The sequence below is a fragment of the Plecotus auritus genome (assembly GCF_963455305.1).
Source record: "Plecotus auritus genome assembly, chromosome: 11".
Lineage (NCBI taxonomy): Eukaryota > Metazoa > Chordata > Mammalia > Chiroptera > Vespertilionidae > Plecotus > Plecotus auritus.
Window position 1 is genome coordinate 1093990 of NC_137777.1, and position 13626 is coordinate 1107615.

The 13626-nt window shown below is 69.2% G+C and overlaps 1 protein-coding gene across 2 annotated transcripts in view; it reads right to left on the bottom strand.

The window, feature by feature from the left end:
* Positions 1-13626, bottom strand: part of ADGRB1 (adhesion G protein-coupled receptor B1) — a 62258-nt gene that overhangs the window by 25247 nt on the left and 23385 nt on the right. For both annotated transcript variants that reach the window (XM_080646969.1, XM_080646970.1), the window contains exons 12-17: positions 11674-11742; positions 10952-11060; positions 9354-9497; positions 8824-8899; positions 8582-8684; positions 7275-7318 (exon numbers count right to left, since the gene is read on the bottom strand). In XM_080646969.1, the coding sequence (XP_080503095.1) occupies positions 7275-7318; positions 8582-8684; positions 8824-8899; positions 9354-9497; positions 10952-11060; positions 11674-11742 (545 nt within the window). The remainder of the gene's footprint in view (positions 1-7274; positions 7319-8581; positions 8685-8823; positions 8900-9353; positions 9498-10951; positions 11061-11673; positions 11743-13626) is intronic.

Here is a 13626-nt window from a genome sequence, read left to right on the forward strand (position 1 = left end):
TCGGGAAGTCCTTCCCCACATCTGACCACACTCCTTCCTGCTGCAGGGACACCTGCTCCCACTCTGAGCACAGGCAGAGCCCCTCCTCCTGCCACAGCGGCCACTCCCCACGTGGGAGACTGTTCGCCACTCTTGTCTGAGCTTCACAAACTTGGACTGTCTGGGTCCTGGAGCCAGCCCCCTCTCCCCGGCTCAGGCCCGGGGATCTGGGTCAGTGACACCTGCTCCTCCCTCTCTGGGTCCAGGGTGAGAGAAGGAGCTGGGGCAGCGGCACCTCCAGGACCAGAAGGGCAGGGGGCCTGGGTGAGAGCGGGAGCCCCTCCTGGGCTGGGCTCAGGGGACTTTGAGCGGGGCTCTGGGTCCCTCAGACCAGGTTCTAAGGGCAGGGCCCTGCCTCCCCCATCGGACCAGCTGACCTGCTGGGCCTGGTCTGGCTGGCTCCATCCGCGGCCTAGGCATGGCCAGCTCCTGGCTCCTGCAGTGAGGCCTGTCCCTGACCCTCAGCCTCCTCCGCAGAGTCCCCCACCCCTGCCTGGTCCCCATGCCCCCTACCTGGCCCTCCCGTCCCTGTCCTGGCCCTCCCACCCCGTGCCTGGCCCTCCCGTCCCTGGCCTGGCCCTCCCACCCCCTGCCTGGCCCTCCTGTCCCTGGCCTGGCCCTCCCACCCCCTGCCTGGCCCTCCTGTCCCTGTCCTGGCCCTCCCACCCCGTGCCTGGCCCTCCTGTCCCTGTCCTGGCCCTCCAACCCCTGGCCTGGCCCTCCTGTCCCTGGCCTGGCCCTCCCACCCCCTGTCCTGGCCCTCCTGTCCCCGGCCTGGCCCTCCCACCCCCTGCCTGGCCCTCCTGTCCCCGGCCTGGCCTCCCCACGGTGAGGCTCTGCTCAGGTTTCCAGGTCCTCCCTGGGCAGGCAGGACGGGCCCTGGCACACTCGAGGGGCATCGGGACAGTAACCCAGAGGCCCCCCCAGAGCCCCTGCCCCACCCAAGCCAGGCCTTCGCTGCACTCAGATGCCCCCTGCCAGCCCAGGAAGCAGCTGCTATAATGGGACGAGCTGTCAGGGCCCCCTGGGGTGTGATGGGCTAATTCACACTGGAGTGTGAGTGACTCATAGGTGTCCTCCCACACGCAGAAGGAAGCTGGGTGGGCACAGCCGCCGCGCGGGGAGAACAGGAGTGGGCAGCTGTCTCCACCGGTGCAGACGGGGCTGCTGGGAGCGCCATCGCCTCGGCCGGCCCGGCCTGCACCATCCTCAGGGGTCGCCTCCGCTGTGCTCCCCAAGCCAACGCCCCGGCCCGCGCCCCCAATCCCTCCACTCCTCGGTGAGACCCCTGCCCCAGGCCTGTGCCCCCCCCTGCAGTTGGCATGTCTGGGCCTGGCTCAGTGTCCCTGCATCGGTGACCGGGGCCGCCAGGGCTTCTCGTGTTCCACAGCCCGAGATGCCCATCTCCTCGCTCCTGGCCCCTGGCGCCGGCACTCGGAGTCGGGCGCCCAGCCTCAGGCCCGCCCCCTGCTGGAAACCGGGCCCTCCCCAGGCCCAGCTCCTCTCCGCCTCAGCCACTGCTGGGCAGGGCCACAGAGGCCCCGGGAGCCGGCCAGGCAGACCGGCTGCTGGAGAGGAGGGGCCCTGGGCTGCCCAGCCCCACTGGAAGGAATGGGCCTGGGAGGACAGGAGTCCTGCCAACACCGCTCCACCTTCCGACTCCCCCAGTTCAGAGGCCCAGACCAGGGATCCTGCCTGTGCCCTTTGCCCTCGTGAGCAGTGCCATGGGGCATCGGGTTCCCCCGAGGAGGGACCTGAAATTCCCGAGAGTGGAGACCACCACCAGCATCACCTTAACTGTCACCACACCTCCACCCTCACCGCTGCCACCGAAAGGACCACCAACATCAAATCAACACCATCACCTCACAGTCACTGCCACCACCATCACCACCACCACCATCACCATCACCATCACCACCACCATCACCACCTCACAGTCACTGCCACCACCATCACCATCACCACCTCACAGTCACTGCCACCACTATCACCACCACCACCACCACCACCATCACCACCTCACAGTCACTGTCACCACCATCACCACCACCACCACCACCATCACCATCACCACCTCACAGTCACTGCCACCACCATCACCACCATCACCATCACCACCTCACAGTCACTGCCACCACCATCACCACCATCACCATCACCACCTCACAGTCACTGCCACCACCATCACCACCATCACCATCACCACCTCACAGTCACTGCCACCACCATCACCACCATCACCATCACCACCTCACAGTCACTGCCACCACCATCACCACCATCACCATCACCACCTCACAGTCACTGCCACCACCATCACCACCACCATCACCATCACCACCTCACAGTCATTGCCACCACCATCACCATCACCATCACCATCACTATCACCACCTCACAGTCACCATCATCACCATCACCACCATAACCATCACCACCATAACCATCACCACCACCATCACCACCACCAGCACCACCACCATCACCATCGCCACCTCACAGTCACTGCCACCACCATCACCACCATTACCACCACCACCACCACCATCATCAGCACCATCACCATCACCACCATCACCACCACCACCACTGTCATCACTGCCACCATGTTATCCGAGCACCACAGCATCACTGTCATCATCAGTGACACACCCATCCTGTGACCGTCAGCACCATCAGCACCACATCAACACCATCACCAACATCATCACCCCCATCTATAGCACAGTTGTCAATACCCCATCACCAACCCCATCCGTATCATCATCACTGCCACTGCCACTGCTTCACCACCATCACTGCCACGAACACCACGCCAGTGCCACCATCACAGCAACACCACCCGCACGGCCACCATCATCACCAACGACCACATCATCAACAGCAACCCTGCCATCGCACCCGCATCACCACCACCACCACCACCACCGCCAGCACCGCCACTGCCAACGCCGTCGCTCTCGCCATCCCACCCCATCAGCACAGTCACCCCCACTGCTGCCACCGCCCTTCCTGGGTGCCCGTGCTCCCCGGCCCCACCTCCCCTATCGGCCGCGTCCCCATGGCCGCCATCATCTCCTCAGGACCAACCCGCGGCTGTGCGAGGACCGACACCGGCTGGTGAGCCCTGTCACCAGCACCCAGCGGGCACTGACCCGGCGCCCGCCCCGCCCCGCACCCCCGGCAGGGCCCGCCACGCAGGGCTCACACCAGCCCGGCGACCACGGTGCACGGAGCTCAGGCCGCCGCTCCCGCCCTGGCCGGCACAGCCCTGGCCACCAGCCCACCCTCCAGGCATGTCCCGTTCAGGTGACCGCAGGTCACTGTGCCACCCCCTCCGTCTGGGCGCCTCTGCACCGAGGCCAAGAAAGGGCCTGGACCCCAGTCACCGCTCCTGCCAACCTGCGAGTCGCTCCTGTGCCTCTGCCACTCCCAGCCTCCCCCCCCCCTCCCCCCGGCCACACCTGACCCGGAGCCAGGGCTGCAGACACCTTGTCGCCCTCCTGCCGGCACCACAGGCACGGCCCCTGCTGGGCTGCCCACACCGGGCGGGGCAGCGAGCGGCGGGAGCGGGGGCGCGGGCCCTCTAGACGTCCCCGTGCCGCACCCCGCAGCACCCCGCCCTCTAGGCCGCTTCCAGGCCCTGGGAGGTGTCTCAGTGAAGGAGCCGGTGGGGGTCAGGGGCCGGGTGGCTGCTGTCTGCTCTGGAAGGTGGACGCTCATCATGGAAACTGAGGCTGAAGAAGGGAGGCCGGGCTCCCCCGCCAGCGTGGGCACTGCCAGGCCCTCACCCCCTCACATGGGCATTTTGGGGGATAAGAGTCAGGTCCTCACCCCCTCACACGGGCCTTTTGGGGGCTAAGAGCCAGGCCCTCACCCCCTCACACGGGCCTTTTGGGGGATAAGAGCCAGGTCCCTCACCCCCTCACATGGGCCTTCCTGGGGGATAAGAGCCAGGTCCCTCACCCCCTCACATGGGCCTTCCTGGGGGCTAAGAGCCAGGCCCCGCCCTCAGGGGCTCCCATCCTGCTGGGGGGGCAGGAAGCAGAGGCACAGGGGCGGGGGCAGGAGAATGGGCAGGAGGCCCCCCACCAGGTGAGGCTGGGGCCCGAGAAGATGAGGGCAGAGGGCCAGGCGGGCGGAGGGGCACAGGGGCTGAGGGGGAGCCGGTCAGGGCTCAGGGTGTGACCAGGGTCAGGGTCAGGCCTGTGGCCCAGCCGGGACCTGTCTGTCCCCCCAGTTCCCTCCTCGCAGGAGAAGGCAGGCCCCAGCAGGCGTCTGTCAGCCCTGCCGCCCCCCAGGACAAAACGGGGCACAGAGACGGGCAGAGGCTCGGGTGGGCGGGTGACCTTGCCCAGGGCAGCACCCCGCCCCTCCCCGGCCCGGCCTCCTCAGGAGGGGAGCAGAGCGCACCCCCGTGCTCCCTGGGGGGCCTTCTGTGAGGGCCGCCCATCCCGGGCCCTGCCCGTCTGTGAGGGCCGCCCAGGAACGGGCTGGCGTGGGAGAACGCCGGCTGGGAACTGGGAACGGGCCCCTGACAGCGACTCGGGGGCCTGCCAAGTCTCCCTTCCGCTCGCTGGCCGCTTGGGCCCCTCAGTGCCCTCACCATGGAAACCGAGGATGGGGCTCAGCTCTTAAAGGGACCAGGATGGGCCCTGGGGCAGGGCCTTGTGGGAGGCAGTGCTGGGGGCCCGCGGCTGGGGGAGCACAGACCACCCACTCTCCACCCTCCACCCATCCATCCTGTCTGCAGGACTCCCCCTCCCCCGTCAGTATGCCTGCTCCCGGACCTCACTGCTGCCGCCACGCGGTGTGGGGTGCGGGGAGGGGCCCCGAGCTCTGTCAGCCAGGGTGAGGAGGGGCCACTGGGTCTCTGCACTCAGAGGGGGAGCTGATTACACGCCAGGGATCCTGGCGGGAGGGTCTCCAGGGCCTGTCAGGGCCCGGGGTTTACAAAGTGTGCAATGACACCGTGTGTGGATGCTGAGCCCGTGCACGTGTGCACACGTGTGTGTACACGTGCGTGTGTATGCACGTGCATATGTACATGTGAACGTGTGTGTGCACGTGTAATGAGGTTGAGACACACAGGGTCCGCACTGCAGGTGGAACCCTCTGACTCATTCTGTCCACGATGAGTGTGCCGCACACACCGCTGTCCCAGGGGCTGGAGGAGGAGACAGCCCACCAGCTTGTGACGCATGAGTAACAATGAGAGAGAACGTCCAGTCATTGCCACTGAGGCATGGGGCCAGGGCTGAGAGTGACCAGGGTCAGGGCTGAGAGTGACCAGGGTCAGGGCTGAGAGTGACCAGGGTCAGGGCTCAGCGTGTGACCAGGGTCAGGGCTTAGCATGTGACCAGGGTCAGGGCTCAGCGTGTGACCAGGGTCAGGGCTCAGAGTGTGACCAGGGTCAGGGCTTAGCATGTGACCAGGGTCAGGGCTCAGCGTGTGACCAGGGTCAGGGCTGAGAGTGACCAGGGTCAGGGCTCAGCGTGTGACCAGGGTCAGGGCTCAGCGTGTGACCAGGGTCAGGGCTGACTGTGACCAGGGTCAGGGTCAAGGAGACTGAGGTCAGCTCCCTCTGTGCTCAGGGCTCGGGTACCAAGGTCAAGTCATGGATTGCGAGGTCACTATTTCCCTGGATGGTCACTGACGCTCCCACTCCCCCCTCCCCCGCACACGTGCCCCTGCAGACGTGGGAGGGAGGCCCCTTCTCTCCAGCACATGCAACTCCAGGCCTCCTCCAGCGAGAGCTGACTGGGGAATCGACCTGGGCCTGCCCGGGCCACAGCGGGTCACCCGGAAGCCCTTGGCTCCTCCGGCGTTTCATGGGTGAGGAGCAGTCCCAAATCATGGGAGGAGGGGCCGTCCAGCTCAGAGCAGGGGGTGAGGGCAGGGGGAACCCTCCCCGACCCCTCCCTGACCCCCACCCATCAGCCTCCGTCCCCTGTGGACCCAGGCCGCCCAGCTTTGGGCCGGACGCCTCAGCCGGACCACAGGCCTCTGAGAGCCTCACAGGCGAGGCCCAGGGGAGGCCCAGGTGGTGCCCGGCGCTGTGTACCCTCTGCTCACACGTCAGCTCCCGTGGGCCGCCCCGAAGGTGCCCAGCCCTCGGCACCAGATCCTCCGGGCCCCTCCCGCGGCCCGTGGCACCACCTGAGCGCTCGCACAGACCCAGTGCGCGCCCGCCTGCTGCCCTCCTTACTCACAGGGGACAGGGGTGGGGGCCAGGCCTCCTGCAGCCGTGACCGCTGAAGGGCCGCCGGGCAGCCAGGGGGTGGCTACTCCCAGAGCCTGGCACAGCCCCCCGAGTCCACGGCTTCCCCCCCACACCGGCCTGCGCCCCGGCTCCTGCTCAGGCTCTGCCTCGGCCCCTGTCCTCCTCTGCCAGCTGCTCCGGGAGCCTTCCCTGACCCCCCAGGACACACGCGCCACTCGCTGCCCAGAGCACGAGGGGGGACTTGGTGCCTGTACCCCAGGCCCGGGGTCCAGCAGGGCACCCCCCCCACCCCCCCAGGCCTGGAGGGCGCACAGGGAGGCCTGAGGGCTGGTGCTGGGGCTGAGACAGGCTGCCACTGAGCCCATCTCCCCAGTGCATGCCCAGCCCCTGGGGGCACGCCCAGCCCGACCCGGCCCACCTGGTCCTTCGGGTCCAGCGCAGACCCCTCCTGTCCCACCTCCCCAGTCCTGACCCTCCACCCCTCTGGGCGCTGCTCTTCACGGGGACCTTTGCCCAAACGTCCTTGTGGCTACATGAGGTCCCCACCTCCCCCTTTGCCTCGCTATGTCTTGGGCCCCCCCGCTGTGGGGTGCCCACGCGGAGCCCTGAGACCCCACGTCACAGCCCAGCCGAGTCAGCCCGTCCCTGCCGGGCCCGGAGCGGGCACCTGGCTTGTTCTCATGCGCCGCAGCCTATGGCAGGGCGGCATCGGCAGGTGCAGGACGGGGACCTGGGCCCGTGATCCCGGAGCCCGCACCGCTGCCTCCCATCTGATCACCCCGCTCTCCGAGAACCCCTCCCTCCAGCCGCCCGGGTCTGCCTCCTGCTGGCGGTGGCCAGGCCTGTCAGGACTTCCCTGAGGCGGCTGGGTGGGCGCCATGCTGCCTCAGGGCCAGACCCGGGGTGGACGGGGGACGTGGCCACACAAGAAACTGCACCCCTGGCCGCGCTGGGTCCCCGCTCCCCAAAACCCACCCCGGGGTCGAGGCTCCCCGCCCGGAGCACTTACACGTCTGTCTCGTCCCACAGGATGCAGGTCTGGTTGGTGGTGCCCTGGAGGGAGGGGGAGGCGTCAGGGCCACCTGCCGGCCCTCTCCAGCCCACCCCGGGTCGCGGCCGGATCCGCCCACAGGTGGGCCAGGCGCTCTGCCTACCAGGGGTCCTCAAACTTTTTAAACATGGGGCCAGTCCACTGTCCCTCAGACCGCGGGAGGGCCGGACTATAGTTTAAAAAAAAAAACTATGAACAAATTCCTATGCGCACTGCGGGCCCGGGACGTGTCGGCTGCTAAGCAGGACAGGCAGCGGCACCCGGCGGGCCGGATCCATGTCCGCGGCGGGCCGTCTGTGGCCCGCGGGCCGTCGTTTGAGGACGCCTGGCCTACACAGTCCCTCCAGGGAACAGGTGCTTGCGGAGGAGGAAGCTGAGGCCAGAGCAGGGAAGAGCCTGGCGCCCGCCCCACCTCCCACCCCTCCCGTGTGGCCGCGGGCAGCTCCTGGCCGCGGGCAGCAGGGCCGAGCCGCAGTGGCCGGAGCCACCTCTGGGTGCTCCCCTGGCTGGGCAGCTAAGGGCACGAGGGGCAACAGAGCCCCCAGGGAGCCCTGAGGGGGGAGCGACCGAGGGTCACCTCGGGGCACCCCGTCCTGCAGGCCACCGCGTGCCGGCCGGGGTGACAGGAGTGCCAAAGGCAGGGGGCTCTCAGCATCCCTGGGGGGCAGCTCTCTGAACACCGATGGGAATGACCTAGTCCTCACCCCCCCTGCAGCTCCCACTTGACAGGGAGGGAGCCATGGCACAGGGGGGCTGAGCGACGCGCCCGAGGCCACCCAGCGGGAAGGAGCAGGGCTGGTTCCGCCCCCTACGCTGTCCTGGGTTCGAGGCGTGGCACTGCCCTGTCCTGGTTGGGTGATCCCTGGGCTCCGGGGCCTCTCGGCCTGGCCTGACAGAGGACCCCAAGGGGCAGGGCATGGCGGGCCTGCGGCCGCCACACCGGTCTCGCGATGGGATGGCTGTGTCTGCCCCCCAGGAGCCACCAGGCGGACAGGAACCGGCTGCCGTGCTGGGGCTCAGGTGTCGGTTAGATTCAGAGGCGGTTAGATTCCGGCTCCCGCGCCACCCTGCTGTGTGACCCCGAGCAGCTCACAGCCGCTGTCGAGCCTCCGTTTCCCCACTCGCCACTCGGGGATGAAAGCAGCTCCTCTAAGGCTGAGGGGAGACCCCACGCCCCCCCACGCTCCCCCACGCCCCCCCACACCACGCACAGGGCTCGAAGGGGGGAGCCGTGCCCGTGCAGACGCGCACCGCGGGGCACTCACGTTGTACATGTGGGCAAACTCGATCTCCAAGGGGGTGAGCAGGGAGCGCGGGGGTGGCTTTACCGTCACCGAGATGACCTTGGAGTTCAGGACGGTCGTGTTCCTGGGGAGTCAGCGGCCGCGTCAGGGGGTCTGGGAGGCCCCTCTCCCGAGTGCCCACCGATGCCCCGTGCCCCTGCCTCCCCACCTCCTCCAGGCTGCCCCCCCCTGCCACCCCAGCCTCCCAGGTTCCCCGTGCCCACCTCTGAAGGGCCAGGAAGCTGCCCAGGTTCCGGTAGAGCACGGTGCCCACCACAAACACGGAGGAGTCGTCGGCCTCTGGAAGAGAGGGTGCCGTCACCCTCCTCCCGACGTCCCCAAGCCTGCACCCCGGGAGGCCAGGCTCCGTGGTCCTGCTGCACCCCACTACAGATGCGGCGCTGCAGCCGAAGAGCTGGGGTGACTGCCCAGGTCCCCGAGGGGCCCCCGAGAGCTGGGACAGGCAGGGCAGCGTTCTTTTGCGGGGCACCCCGGCCACCTGCCGCGTGACTTCAGGGGAAGCCCTGTCCCTGCCTGCGACGAGGAGGCCCATTCGTCCATCCCACAAGGAGGCCCGGGGGTGGGGGGGCCCGTGGGGTGGGGGGCAGGACGATCCCTGGAGGCAGCGGAGGCCGTGAGCGCACCGAGAAGGAACGTGGGGCAGCGAGCCCGACTCCGGAGCCCCTTCCTGGCGCCGGCCCCTCAGACACTGGGGCCCGAGACTCCCCGGAGCGTCCCTGCCCACGGGCCTCACCGGCCAGCCCTGTGGAGAAGACGCTCTTGGACACCGTGACCCTGTCCTCGGGCGCCTTGGCCCAGTCGCCGGGGGCCCGCCAGCCCTTCATGGGGAAGCTGATGTCCGTGGCCCCGCTGGCTGGGAGCTTGTGGATGCTGAGGACTGTGGCGGCACCGACAAGAGGAACAGACAGACAGACAGACAGGGAGCAGTTACGTGACGAGGAGCCTTGGCGCTGGGGAACTGGGAAGTGGGCCTGGGGGTTCAGGGCCATCACGTGGGGTGCACACGGCTCAGAGGGGGCCTGGGGCCCCGGGGCCACCCAGCCAGGCTCCCGCCGGGCGCCATCTCCCCGAGGGGCCTAGGCCGGGCCCTTCCTAGCCTCTCACCGAAGCCCTGGCCCCACGCACAGACCGGTCCCTCCCGTGTGCACTGTCCCTCCACGCGCCCCGGGCTGGCCGGGTCCACGGGCCGCTGGGGTCCACTTCGCTGCCCCCCGATGCTGGAGCCCAGCTCCCCCTCCATTGTGGCTCCCAGAAAGGGACAGGGACAAACCTGCCCCCCCGCCCCCCCCCCCCGCCCCCAGGACAGTAAGGAGATGACGGAGCCTGGGTCGGGGTGACGCAGAAGGAAAGTGCGGGGTGTGGGGGGGCTGTGACCAATGTCACCCCGGCGACGCTTGTGGGATGTGGTCAGCGTAGGCCTCACGCCCAGGCCCCAACCCCCCCGCATCCCTCAATGCCGGGGCAGGTGGACCAGCCCCCTGAGCAGCCACTCCGGGCGTGGAGGGCAGAGAGGGGCGGCCGCACAGTCCTGCCCTCCCATCCCCAGGGCCGGCCCAGCAGACACAGCCTGGCGACCAGCAAGAGCGGGCGGGCCCTGGGGGCCATGGGCGGGGGCTGTGGGCGGAGGCCGTGGGCGGGGGCTGTGGGCGGAGGCCGTGGGCGGGGGCCGTGGGCGGGGGCCGTGGGCGGAGGCCGTGGGCGGGGGCCGTGGGCGGAGGCTGTGGGCGGAGGCCGTGGGCGGGGGCCGTGGGCGGGGGCTGTGGGCGGGGGCTGTGGGCGGGGGCCGTGGGCGGGGGCTGTGGGCGGGGGCTGTGGGCGGGGGCCGTGGGCGGGGGCCGTGGGCGGAGGCCGTGGGCGGGGGCTGTGGGCGGAGGCCGTGGGCGGGGGCTGTGGGCGGAGGCCGTGGGCGGGGGCCGTGGGCGGGGGCTGTGGGCGGAGGCCGTGGGCGGGGGCCGTGGGCGGGGGCTGTGGGCGGAGGCCGTGGGCGGGGGCTGTGGGCGGGGGCTGTGGGCGGAGGCCGTGGGCGGGGGCCGTGGGCGGGGGCTGTGGGCGGGGGCCGTGGGCGGAGGCCGTGGGCGGGGGCCGTGGGCGGGGGCTGTGGCGTGTCCCCAGGACGCAGGGTCTCCAGGACATCGTCCGGGTCTGAGACGCCCACGCCGCCCCCTCCCGCACCGCGTCAGGTCTGTGCACAGAACCGACCCGAGACGCTGCCTGGAGGGGGTCTGGCCCCGCCGTGTACGCAGAGGAGGAACCTGAGCAGGAGGGCGAGCCCAGGGCTCAGAGCAGGGGGTGTGCTCAGTGGGGGTGGGGCGCAGCGGGGGTGGGGCTTACCCAGGTTGTCTGTCACCTGGTACGCGTCCCGCAAGTCCTTCATGCGGAAGCCGATGACGTCCACGAAGTCCTCCACCAGCCGGAACAGCTCCCTGGCATTGGGGCCCATCTGGCGGGGGAGGGGGAGGGCAGGCAGCCTCAGAGGCGGGGAGCAGCCCACAAGAGGGCCAACCACCAGAGCTACACGGGGTGTCGTCGAGGCCCCACACTCCAGCCTGGGACCCACCTGTTCCTCCACCTCCTCCCACCTGCCCCTCAGCGTGGGGTCCTGTTGGCCACTCCCTAGCCTGCAGGCTCCGGACCTGACTTGGGAAGCGGGTCGGGACCTTTGAGGACACTGGGCCCGGAGGCCAGGCTGGGAGGACAGCGGGTCCTGGGGCTCCTGCCGTCCCCACTGGGTGCTGCCCGGGGGCAGGTCAGCCTGGGAGGGAGGGGGTGACCACTCTTCCAGACGAGAAAGAACTGCCGCGTCCTGGTCACCCCAACGAGCACACGTGGCCAACACCCCCCCCCCCCGCCCCGCCCGTCCCCACGGAGCCCCTGAGGTGAGCTACTGTCCCGACAGATGGGGAAACGAGGCTCCGCTCAGAAGGTTAAGCGGCTTCCTCCAAGCCACACGACGGGGGAGGCCGACGGGGTGAGAACCCAGGGTCGGCGCTGGGCCAGCTCGGCTCGGGAGGCGCCCGCTGCCTGGCCGACCTGCTGCTCTGACCCGCGCTCACCAGCTGCGCCTCCTCCCACTTGTCCCGGTTCTCCTCCGCCAGCAGGTTGCTGATGATCTGGACGAAGTTCTGGACGAGGAGGAAGAGCAGAGGACAGGCAGCAGGGTCAGGGCCGGGCCTGTGACCAGCCAGGGTCAGGGCCCAGAGTGTGACCAGGGTCAGGGCCCAGAGTGTGACCAGGGTCAGGGCCCAGAGTGTGACCAGGGTCAGGGCCCAGCGTGTGACCAGGGTCAGGGCCCAGAGTGTGACCAGGGTCAGGGCTCAGGGTGTGACCAGGGTCAGGGCTCAGGGTGTGACCAGGGTCAGGGCTCAGGGTGTGACCAGGGTCAGGGCTCAGTGTGACCAGGGTCAGGGCCCAGAGTGTGACCAGGGTCAGGGCCCAGAGTGTGACCAGGGTCAGGGCCCAGCGTGTGACCAGGGTCAGGGCCCAGAGTGTGACCAGGGTCAGGGCCCAGCGTGTGACCAGGGTCAGGGCCCAGCGTGTGACCAGGGTCAGGGCCCAGCGTGTGACCAGGGTCAGGGCCCAGCGTGTGACCAGGGTCAGGGCCCTGCGTGTGACCAGGGTCAGGGCCCAGCGTGTGACCAGGGTCAGGGCCCAGCGTGTGACCAGGGTCAGGGCCCTGCGTGTGACCAGGGTCAGGGCCCAGCGTGTGACCAGGGTCAGGGCCCAGCGTGTGACCAGGGTCAGGGCCCAGCGTGTGACCAGGGTCAGGGCCCTGCGTGTGACCAGGGTCAGGGCCCAGCGTGTGACCAGGGTCAGGGCCCAGCGTGTGACCAGGGTCAGGGCCCAGCGTGTGACCAGGGTCAGGGCCCTGCGTGTGACCAGGGTCAGGGCTCAGAGTGTGACCTGGGTCAGGGCTCAGGGTGTGACCAGGGTCAGGGCTCAGCGTGTGACCAGGGTCAGGGCTCAGCGTGTGACCAGGGTCCGGGTTCAGGGTGTGACCAGGGTCCGGGCTCTGCGTGTGACCAGGGTCCGGGCTCAGGGTGTGACCAGGGTCAGGGCTCTGCGTGTGACCAGGGTCAGGGTTCAGAGTGTGACCAGGGTCAGGGCCCAGCGTGTGACCAGGGTCAGGGCCCAGGGTGTGACCAGTGTCAGGGCCCAGGGTGTGTGACCAGGGTCAGGGCCCAGGGTGTGACCAGGGTCAGGGCCCAGCGTGTGACCAGGGTCAGGGCCCAGGGTGTGTGACCAGGGTCAGGGCTCAGGGTGTGTGACCAGGGTCAGGGCCCAGGGTGTGACCAGGGTCAGGGCTCAGGGTGTGTGACCAGGGTCAGGGCTCAGCGTGTGACCAGGGTCAGGGCTCAGGGTGTGTGACCAGAGTCAGGGCCCAGAGTGTGACCAGGGTCAGGGCTCAGCGTGTGACCAGGGTCAGGGCTCAGCGTGTGACCAGGGTCAGGGCTCAGGGTGTGTGACCAGGGTCAGGGCCCAGCGTGTGACCAGGGTCAGGGCCCAGCGTGTGACCAGGGTCAGGGCCCAGAGTGTGACCAGGGTCAGGGCTCAGCGTGTGACCAGGGTCAGGGCTCAGCGTGTGACCAGGGTCAGGGTTCAGAGTGTGACCAGGGTCAGGGTTCAGAGTGTGACCAGGGTCAGGGCCCAGAGTGTGACCAGGGTCAGGGCCCAGCGTGTGACCAGGGTCAGGGCTCAGAGTGTGACCAGGGTCAGGGCTCAGGGTGTGACCAGGGTCAGGGCTCAGGGTGTGACCAGGGTCAGGGCTCAGGGTGTGACCAGGGTCAGGGCTCAGTGTGACCAGGGTCAGGGCTTAGCGTGTGACCAGGGTCAGGGCTCAGTGTGACCAGGGTCAGGGCCCAGGGTGTGACCAGGGTCAGGGCCCAGGGTGTGACCAGGGTCAGGGCCCAGGGTGTGACCAGGGTCAGGGCCCAGGGTGTGACCAGGGTCAGGGCTCAGTGTGACCAGGGTCAGGGCTCAGGGTGTGACCAGGGTCAGGGCTCAGTGTG